The sequence below is a fragment of the Neomonachus schauinslandi genome, unplaced genomic scaffold, assembly GCF_002201575.2.
Source record: "Neomonachus schauinslandi unplaced genomic scaffold, ASM220157v2 HiC_scaffold_582, whole genome shotgun sequence".
In the NCBI taxonomy this organism is placed as follows: Eukaryota; Metazoa; Chordata; class Mammalia; order Carnivora; family Phocidae; genus Neomonachus; species Neomonachus schauinslandi.
In genome coordinates this window covers 35,157-46,160 of record NW_025409272.1, presented here as the reverse complement: position 1 = coordinate 46,160, position 11,004 = coordinate 35,157, and the positions used below count along the sequence as shown (strand labels likewise).

At 36.9% G+C, this 11,004-nt stretch overlaps 1 protein-coding gene across 1 annotated transcript in view; it reads right to left on the bottom strand.

Moving 5' to 3' along the window:
- Nucleotides 1–275: 275 nt before the first annotated feature.
- The window catches only part of LOC110592642 (succinate--hydroxymethylglutarate CoA-transferase), a gene marked incomplete at its 3' end in the record, with an annotated part of 35,201 nt that continues 24,472 nt past the window's right edge, over nt 276–11,004 (bottom strand). The window contains exons 2-5 of the mRNA XM_044912210.1: nt 9,582–9,633; nt 8,204–8,277; nt 856–941; nt 276–326 (exon numbers count right to left, since the gene is read on the bottom strand). Coding sequence (XP_044768145.1) covers nt 276–326; nt 856–941; nt 8,204–8,277; nt 9,582–9,633 — 263 coding nt within the window. The remainder of the gene's footprint in view (nt 327–855; nt 942–8,203; nt 8,278–9,581; nt 9,634–11,004) is intronic.

Genomic DNA, 11,004 nt, shown 5'->3' with positions numbered 1-11,004 from the left:
ATATATATATATATATATATATATATATATATATATATATATATATACCAAAAATAAGGTTAACTACTATGAAGGGATAGAATATGACTCTAAAAATGAAAAATAAAAAAGATTTTTTTAAAAAAGCGATTGATAAGATGTTGGTTGAAAAAGGAAAAAAGAAAAATTAAAAAAAAAAAAATTTAAAAAATTAACTCAAAGAATCTTTTACTCTGATGTTCAAATCCCCAGTTACAACCCAGGTGGTAAGATGTCTTCCATAGAGCATACTGTACCTCTTTGATGATTCTCACCCCTTTTGGATCCTTGATATTAACAGCTATACTCTAAAAATTAAAATATACATATTAAAATAGTATCATAAAGGTTTTCATATTACTGACAGTTCAATAAGGGAGCCATTCATATCATATGTTCTCCTCTTAAAGCAAGTGTATTTTCCTCAGGAAGAAACATTTAAATTATCTTTACTGATTTTATTTGCAATGTAACTATATTAGGATGATACCAAGGATAACAGTAAAAATTTTTCAAATAATACCAAGTGTTAGGCAATTAGTGATCTCCAAAAGAATAAAATGTAAAGAATCAAATAATTTCTTTCTTTAATAAAATCATTTCCATTATAAACAATTAGAAATTCTCTTGAAATATTTTAAGTTAGTAGAGAAGGAAGATTAGTAAAAAGCTCTCTTGTTTCTATTTGGTACCTGGTGAATGAATAAAATTTCACTTTAATTTAAATATTATATACACAAAAAAGGATAGAAATGAATGAGCCAAGATGATATCAAAAGTTTTGTTATTACAAGATAATTACACAAAAAAAAACAAAGAAAGAAATTATATTCTTACTTTTTTATTTCGATTAACACTGAGAAAATAAGTACTTTCTGTCCCCACAAAAGGTGGCCCCCAAGTTCGTGTATCATCACCAGCTCCTGAAAATAATAGTATGAGCTATTAATTTTTAACTCTTAAACATCATGAGACATCCAAACCAACGTTCACCCATCATATACATTCACAGTTGCCTAAACAAAATCAGCTCAATTCAGTGGAATTTGCAATTTAGAGGGACCATAAGAACTTGTTGGAACTGTCCAAACTCTACCTGCTCATGTTATTCACTAAATCCTACCATATCATCTTTACTAGAATCCATCCCTGAAAGTCAATATCCAGAAAGAAATATCCTATTAGCAGTCTTTAGATTTAATAAATGTCAAATTTAAAAGAAAAAAACTACTCTCAGTTTTTGGCAAGCAAAAAGTAAAAATCTTCAGCAGTTTAGGTCAAAAAGTAAAAAGCTTTGGCAGTTTAGGTCAGCTCTTTCTATGTTTCTTGGCATTAAATGTGCAAAGAAATGCTGAGTCTGCAAAAGATTTTTGTTAAATATTATTTAAACCAGAATAATGGCAAGTGAGATTTTATAATAAAATGGCATCATAAATAAATAAATCTTTAAATTTCTGTGAAATCCCAGAAATAAACCCAAGCATATATGGCCAACTAATGTATGACAAGGGAACCAAGAACACTCAAAGGAGAAGACAAGTCTTCTCAACAAATGGTGCTGGGATAATTGGATATTCATATGTAAAAGAATGAAACTAAACCCATATCTTACACCATTCATCACTCACAAAAATTAACTCAAAAAGGATTAAAGACTTAGACATAAGACTTAAAACCATGAAATTCCTAAAAGAAAACATAGGAACAAAGTTCCTTGACATGGGTCTTGGTAATGATTCTTCTGGACTTGACACTAAAAGCACAAGCAATAAAATAAAAAATAAACATGTGGAGGGGCGCCTGGGTGGCTCAGTCATTAAGTGTCTGCCTTCAGCTCAGGTCATGATCCCAGAATCCTGGGATCAAGCCCCGCATCGGGCTCCCTGCTCGGCGGGAAGCCTGCTTCTCCCTCTCCCATCCTTCTGCTTGTGTTCCCTCTCTCAGTGTGTCTCTCTCTGTCAAATAAATAAATAAAATCTTTTAAAACATAAAAATAAAAAAAAAAAAAATCAAGTGGAACTACATCAAACTGAGAAGCTTCCGCACAAAGGAAACCATCAACAAAGTGAAAAGACAACCTACAGAATGGGAAAAAATATTTGCAAACCCTATAGCTGATAACAGGTTAATACCCAAAGCATACAAAGAACTCACACAACTCAAATAAAAAAACAAATAACCCAATCAAAAAATGGGCAAAGGACCCAAAAAGATATTTCTCCAAAGAAAATAGACAAAAGGCCATCAGGTACAGAAAAAGAAGCTTGACATCCACTAGTCATTAGGGAAATGCAAATTAAAACCACAATGAGATAATCACCTCACACCTGTTAGAATGGCCATTGTCAAAAAGACAAGAGCTAACAAAACAAATGTTGGTGAGGATGTGGAGAAAGGGGACCCCTCGTGCACTTCTGGTAGGAATGTAAATTCGTACAGCCACTGTGGAAAACAGTATGAAGGATCCAAAAACAATTAAAAAGAGAACTACAATATGATCCAGCAATTCCACTTCTAGGAATATATCCAAAGGAAACAAAAACACTAACTCAAAAAGATATGCACCCCATGTTCATAGCAGCATTATTTACAATAGCCAAATACGAAATCACCTGTGTCCATTGATGGATGCACGGATAAAGCTGTAGTATATATACACAATGGAACACTATTAAGCCATAAAAAATTGAGGAAATCCTACCATTTGTGACAACATGGATGGACCTTGAAAGCATTATTAAATGAAATAAGTCAGACAAATACAAATATTGTATGATCTCACTTATATGTGGAATTTTTAAAAAAACCAAACTCATAGAATAAGAGATCAGACTTGTGGTTACCAGAGGTGGAGGGTGGGGGCAGAGGGAATTGGAGGAAGGTGGTCAAAAGGTAAAAACTGCCAGTCAAAAAATAAATTAAATACTAGGGATGTAATGTACAGCATGATGACTACAGCTAACACTGCTGTATGTTATATAGGAAATTTGTTAAGAGAGTAAATCCTAATAGATCTCATCACAAGAAGAATATTTTTTCCTTTTTTCTTTTCTTCTTTCTTTTCTTTTTACTGTATCTACATGAGAAGATGGGTGTTAGCTGAACCTATTGTGGTAACAATGTATGTAAATCAAACCATCATGTCATTTGCCTCAAACTTACACAGTGATTTATGTTAATTATTTCTCAATACAATTGGGAAAAAATTGTGTGTTATAGCAACAAATCATAAACGGCAACATAACTTTCTGAATAGCAGGTTCATTTAATTTCAAATAGTATTCTAGAATAAAATTTTAGTCAAGTAGGTCTTGCTTCAAAGTAAAAGTTTAAAAACATCAAATATAGGGTGTTTTTTTCTGAACATCTACTTCAAGAGATATATTTGTATTAGATTCAAAGATAACACTATAGAGTTACAGAAAAATTTTCCTTTGCACAAAAAGCAACTGACAATGTAGACAGAGCTCAGAAAATCAATCAATGATTAAATGGCACGAAACAGTATCTTTTAAGGATTTTATAAGGTCTGATTAAATATTGATATTAGAAACTAATCACTATATAAGTAATTACAATTAAAGTATTTATCACTAGCCCCCAAGAAGAGACTACTTGTGAATATGAGTTAGAGTTTAAATTCTAATCTCATCTAAATAATATAATTAATCTATTAGCCCATTAGACTTTACCACTGAAACTGATCAAGAAAAACAGACACAGCCTTTTGGAAAACAAAACAAGAGGCCAAAGAATAGACTCATTTATTAAACAAAAACAAAAAAACAACCTCACAAGAGACAAGAGAGGACACAGGCTAGAGGAGAAAAGAAGTATTAGTTCTAGCGGTGCCTCGGTGGCTCAGTTAGTTAAGCATCTGCTTTCAGCTCAGGTCATGATCCCAGGGTCCTGGGATGGAGTCCTGCATCAGGCTCCCTGCTCAGCGGGGAGTCTGCTTCTCCCTCTCCCTCTGCGCCGCCCCCCGCCCCCCACTCATGCTCTCTCACTCTCTCTCTCAAATAAATAAATAAAATCTTTAAAAAAAAAAAAGAAAAAAGAAGAAGAAGCATTAGTTCTAACTGGAAATGAACCAGTAACAAAACAAAGCAATCAATGGTAAGCATCAAATGGAATGGCATGCCCAAAACATCAGGGTAAAAAATGAGCTACAAGATCCCAGAAAGGCAATCTTCCAGTAATAAACCAGTAAGAAGAGGCTTCAACGAAAAGGTAGGCATGAATCTGGATCTTCAGGATCAGACAGCACCTGTCAGAGTCAAGAGAAAGTCCAGCTACTTCCATTTTTTTGAAGCTTCCAATACATTAATTTTTTTTTTAAATAAAGCAACGTCAAGGTAGGGCTACAATTAGATAATTTTATATGTTTACATTCATCTCTCAGGTGGAGATAATGTCAGGAATCTTAATTGGAGGCCTACATGGCTTTCCTACCCAGGGCTTTAGAGAGGATCAGTGGCCTCTGGAAAGAATCAGCATGGATGGCACGTGACAAGAAATAAAGACTAAAGAGCTGCCATCTTGCGTCCCCGTGTGTGTGCACCTAATCTCAGCTGGTCCACTCGAGACCCCCTGAGCGCCAACTCTATTCCCCCATGCAGTCCCATTTCTGCTCCAACAAGATGAAAGAAACTATCATGAACCAGGAGAAACTTGCCAAACTGCAAACACAAGTGCACATTGGTGGGAAAGGAACTGCTCGCCGAAAGAAGGTGGTTCATAGAACAGCTACAGCAGATGATAAAAAACTTCAGTTCTCCTTGAAGAAGTTAGGTGTAAACAATATCTCTGGTATTGAAGAAGTGAGTATGTTCACAAACCAAGGAACAGTGATCCCCTCTAACCACCCCAAAGTTCAGGCATCGCTGGCAGCGAACACTTCCACCATTCCAGGCCATGCTGGGACAAAGCAGCTGACGGAAACGCTACCCAGGATCTTAAACCAACTTGGTGCAGACAGTCTGAGTAGTTTAAGAAGACTGGCTGAAGCTCTGCCCACACAATCTGTGGATGGAAAAGCACCACTTGCTATTGGAGAGGATGATGATGATGAAGTTCCAGATCTTGTGGAGAATTTTGATGAAGCTTCCAAGAATGAAGCAAACGGAATTGAGTCAACTTCTGAAGAAGATAAAACTTGAAGAAGTTACTAGGAGCTGCTATTTTATATTATGACTGCTTTTTAAAATTTTGTTCATGGATCTGATAAAATCTAGATCTCTAATATTTTTAAGCCCAAGCCCCTTGGACACTGCAGCTCTCTTCAGTTTTTGCTTATACACAATTCATTCTTTGCAGCTAATTAAGCTGAAGAAGCCTGGGAATAAAGTCTGAAACAAGGTTAATAAAGTTATTTGCCTAGGAAACAAAAAAGAAAGAAAGAAAGAAAGACTAAAGGTCACAAACTGGGAACACTGGCAGTTGAGAGATGTTTTATTTGACCCACACACAATTTAAAGTTTTTAACTAGCTGCCATGATTTCAAAGTCTGGAGATTTCATATAAAATTTCAGACTGCAATATTTCAACATATTCAATCCATTCAGCAAATATTTATTGGGCACCTACTATGTTACAGACAGGGCTCTAGGCAGAGCAGACACAGCAGTGAACAAAAGACCACACCCCTGCCCTCATATCCCTGCCTACGGGGCACAATCCATGAGTACCAGCAACATCATTTGCTGCCCTCCCTAGGTTACTACAGAACAAAGAAAAAGAAAATTTATGTGCTCTTTGATTACAAAAATAAGAATAGTCCCAAGTCAGAAAATTATAACCAAATTTTACTTAATTAAAGACCTGGAGGGGTACCTGGGTGGCTCAGTCGGTTAACCGTCTGCCTTCGGCTCAGGTCATGATCTTAGGGTCCCGGGATCAAGCCCTGCATCCAGCTCCCTGCTCAGCGGGGAAACTGCTTTTCCCTCTCCCTCTGCCTCTCCCCCTGCTATGCTCTCTCTCTCTCAACTAAATAAATAAAATCTTTAAGAAAGAAAGAGAGAGAGAAAAGAAGAAAAGAGAAGAGAAGAGAAGGAACAGATGGACGAACTGAAAAAGTGGACATGAAAAAAGAATAGTTCTCTCCTGAACTTTGAAAATCCTGCCAAGTCACTTTTCCTCAGATCTGTGTTGAATATCTCAAAAATACAAAACAGTTGGGCGCCTGGGTGGCTCAGCTGGTTAAGCTACTGCCTTCGGCTCAGGTCATGATCCTGGAGTCCCGGGATCTAGTCCCGCATCAGGTTCCCTGCTCATCAGGGAGTCTGCTTCTCCCTCTGACCCTCCCCCCTCTCATGCTCTCTCTATCTCATTCTCTCTCTCAAATAAATAAAATCTTTAAAAAAAAAAATCCAAAACAGTTAAACACATAACATAAACATTAAAATGCATCATGCAGAAGGGTTAAGGGAAAGAGAGCAATTAGGAAAAAAACAATGAACAACGACCTGCTAGGACCAAAGCTTGATACCAAGTGTATGATTATGGGATGTAAAGGCCTAGACAAAGGAAGGTACCCCCTACTGAAGAAATGAAAAAGTACAAAGGAGAAATAAGGCCTACATAAATAGGGAATAATGATCTCTAAAATTAATATAAATACAAATATTTAGACTAGTGATTAACTGAAATAGCAAGAGAACTTAGATCGGATGCTCCGTCTAGGATTGGAAGACCCAATGGCTGAAATTAGAAAGAGCTGTGGTGTTGAATTAGCATAATAACATGGAAATTAAAGTTTTATGAAACCTGGAAAAGAAAAAAAAAAGGTATTCAGCCAGAAAGTAAACATTATTCAGCATGTATCCCACAACAACCAAAAGCAATAAACATCACTGACTAGGTAAATGAAGCATTCATTTTATCTGGAAAGCAGGATTCGCCAGGCTCTTCTACCACTTGGAGCCTGATAAAAATAGGGTCAAATAAACACAATATAATAATATAGAATATTCCCCATGCTGATCAGAGAATCTTCTGCTAATTGCTTTGGCCTCCTAAGAAATCTGTTTAGCAGAAAGTTGAATCTTCTACACCAAGTATTCTACTTTATAGTGTTTAATTACTTATGGGAGATTAATAAGGTGATGTAATTATAAACTCATCTTTTATGAGTCTTGCAGATATACTCACATTATTCAAGGCTAGACCATTTTCACTGATTTGGTAATTCTGTTCCATATCCATAAGGATCCAACTTGCAGAATAAATAATAATTCCTTTTCCTTCTCTCCTTCTTTTATGTCCTGCTTCCTCCCTTTTACTCTCCTCCTGGCCTTCCCTTCATCCCCCAGCAAGGGAGTGTGGCCAGGCCAACTCTTAAACTCAGTCTCAATGGTAAGGCTTGTGTGGGGCTAAGGAGGGCCAGGACCAGAGCTGAGTGCATGGATATTCCTTATTAGCTGTGTGACTTTGGACAAATTGCTTTATGTCTCTGTGTCTCTGTCTTCTCACTTATAATCTAGGAATAATAAAGCATCAGCTCATAAGGTTATTGTAGAGATCAAATAAATTAATACAGGCAAAGTGCTGAGACCTGTGCCTGACACTATGATAAGCGTTACCATCACTGTTACTACATGGTGCATTTCAGTCTCTACTGGAGGCTTTCAGGTACGTGTGAAGGGCCTGGCTGAAGCCTTAGCCCCGGGAGCTTATAAAAAGTAAGAAGAAATCATTAGTCTAGGTTCAGAGGAAAATAAGCAATGGAGAAGAAAAAATAATCATTTCATTTCAATTCTCTCATCCCATATATAGATACATGGTTATTAAAAAAAACAACAACAACAACAGTTAAAAACCATATTAGTTTGGGTGGCTCAGTTGGTTAAGTGACTGCCTTCGGCTCAGGTCATGATCCTGGAGTCCCGGGATCTAGTCCCGCATCAGGTTCCCTGCTCATCAGGGAGTCTGCTTCTCCCTCTGACCCTCCCCCTTCTCATGCTCTCTCTATCTCATTCTCTCTCTCAAATAAATAAATAAAACCTTAAAAAAAAAAAACCTGTATTAGTTTGGGGCACCAGGACGGCTCAGTCAGGAGAGCATGTGACTCTTGATCTCAGGGCTGTGAGTTCAAGCCCCACGTTGGGTTCAGAGATTACTTAATAAAATCTTTAAAAAAGAAAAAACTGTATTAGTTTCTATGTTTTAAAGGGAGTGATAGCTTTACCTGGTCTTTCCACTTTTATAACTTCTGCTCCAAGATCTCCTAAATTCATAGTAGCAAAAGGTCCCGCCAATACTCTACAATATTAACAATGACAAATAATTACCACTTTGAAGATTTTTATATTAATTCTTAATAGCTCATTAACATAGACAAGCTCATATAATGCTAGTAAAAATTAAAACTATTAAAACTGTTCAGAGTAGCAATTTGGCCTTATGTACTAAGAGCTTTAAAAAGTATATTCCCTTGGGGCACCTGGGTGGCTTAGTCAGTTTAGCATCTGCCTTCCGCTTGTGTCATGATTTCAGGGTCCTGGGGATCAAGCCCTGCATCTGTGCCCTGCTCAGCTGGGAGTCTGCTTCTCCCTCTGCCCCTCCCCCATCATGCGATGCACATGCGCTCTCTCTCTCAAATAAATAAATAAATAAATAAAAACTTTAAAAAAAAAGTATATTCTCATTGATGCAGTAATTCCACTTCCAGAATTCTATGCTAAGGAAGAAATCCTAAGATTTCCTGAGGGAAAAATTTATGTAAAAGGAAACCTAATTTATAATTGTGAAATATTGGGGGATGAGTAATTATGTGACAACTATATAATAAAGTATCATCTTACCTTTTTCTCAAATTTTGAATGACATGGAAAAATACGTAAAATATAACATTATCTTTTAAATGTGCGTAAAACTGTAATTTCATTTTTTTTAAATATTTTATTTTTTATTTCAGAGAGAGAACATGAGCAGGGGAAGGAGCAGAGGGAGAAGGAGAAGCAGACTCCCCACTGAGCAGGGAGCCTGATGCAGGGCTCGATCCCAGGACCCTGAGATCATGACCTGAGCTGAAGGCAGACGCTTAACCAACTGAGCCACCTAGGTGCCCCTAAAACTGTAATTTCAATATGGTTCTAATTTTTATTTTTATCAGCACCACGCTCTAACCAACTGAGCTAACCGCCCGCTCACTAATTTTTATTTTTAAAAATTATATATAAATATGCAGATTGGAAAAATGCACAAATACACGAATTGTCTCTTAGAATGATGAAATTATAAAAATTTTTCGGGCGCCTAGGTGGCTCAGTTGGTTGCCTTCGGCTCAGGTCATGATCCTGGAGTCCCGGGATCGAGTCCCACATCAGGCTTCCTGCTCAGCAGGGAGTCTGCTTCTCCCTCTGACCCTCCTCCCTCTCATGCTCTCTGTCTCTCATTCTCTCTCGTGCAAATAAATAAAATCTTTAAAAAAAAAAAATTTTTTTTCTTTTTTGTTTTCTTTTCTAAAACTTTGATAAGCATTATAATCCAAAAAACAAATGAACGTTTTTTTTTTAAAGAAAGGAAAAATTCAATCACCAAAACACAGATAAACCAATACAAACCTTGTTAGATCCAGAATTTTTACACCCTCCAGTGGCTTCATATTGTCAGCAACTGGCAAAACACAGAAAATATTTGAAGAGTATTGATTACTAATTTTCAGAAGGAAGAATGCAGAATTCTTCATATTCTATTTTAAGTAATCTGTATTACTACCAAAAATATGTGTTTTCCTTCACAATATTTCTGCTTTGTATGTAACACAGAAACCTTGACCTGATCCAGTTAAGTCAATCTGTAAAAATTACAACAGCTAATACCCAATTAATAAAGTCCACAGCTACACTTAAGATAGTTTGTCTAAAGATATTTGCAAATGACATATCAGATAAAGGGCTACTATCCAAAATCTATAAAGAACTTATCAAACTCAACACCCAAAGAACAAATAATCCAATCAAGAAATGGGCAGAAGACATGAACAGACATTTCTCCAAAGAAAACATCCAAATGGCCAACACACACAAGAAAAAGTGCCCAACATCCCTCGGCATCTGGGAAACACAAATCAAAACCTCAATGAGATACCACCTCAAACCTTTCAGAATGGCTAAAATTAACAAATCAGGAAACGACAGGTGTTGGTAAAGATGTAGAGAAAGGGGAACCCTCCTACACTGTTGGTGGGAATGCAAGCTGGTGCAGCCACTCTGGAAAACAGTATGGAGGTTCCTCAAAAAGTTGAAAACAGAGCTACCCTATGACCCAGCAATTGCACTACTGGGTATTTACCCCAAAGATACAAGTGATCCAAAATGGGCACATGCACCCCAATGTTTATAGCAGCAATGCCCACAATAGCCAACCTATGGAAAGAGCCTAGATGTCCATCAACAGATGAATGGATAAAGAAGATGTGGTATATATACACAATGGAATATTATACAGACCATCAAAAAAACTGAAATCTTGCCATCTGCAACGACGTGGATGGAACTAGAGGGTATTATGCTAACTGAAGTAAGTCAATTAGAGAAAGACAATTATCCTATGATCTCACGGATATGTGGAATTTGAGAAACAAGACAGAGGATCATAGGGGAAGGGAGGGGAAAAATGAAACAAGACGAAACCAGAGTGGGAGACAAACCATAAGAGACTCTTAATCTCAGAAAACAAACTGAGGGTTGCTGGAGGGGAGGGGGGTTGTACGGATGGGGTGGCTGGGTGATTGGGGAGGGTATGTGCTATGGTTAGCGCTGCGAATTGTGTAAGACTGATGAATCACAGACCTGTACTCCTGCAACCAATAATACATTATATGTTAATAAAAAAAAATTTTTTTTAAGATAGTTTGTCAAATGAAAAAAATGGTGGGGGAGGAACATATAGACTGAACACAAAGGATATTTAGGGCACTGTGTTAATATAGGTTGCAACAAATTATAACAAACATACCACTCTGGTGGGAGGATGCTGATAAGG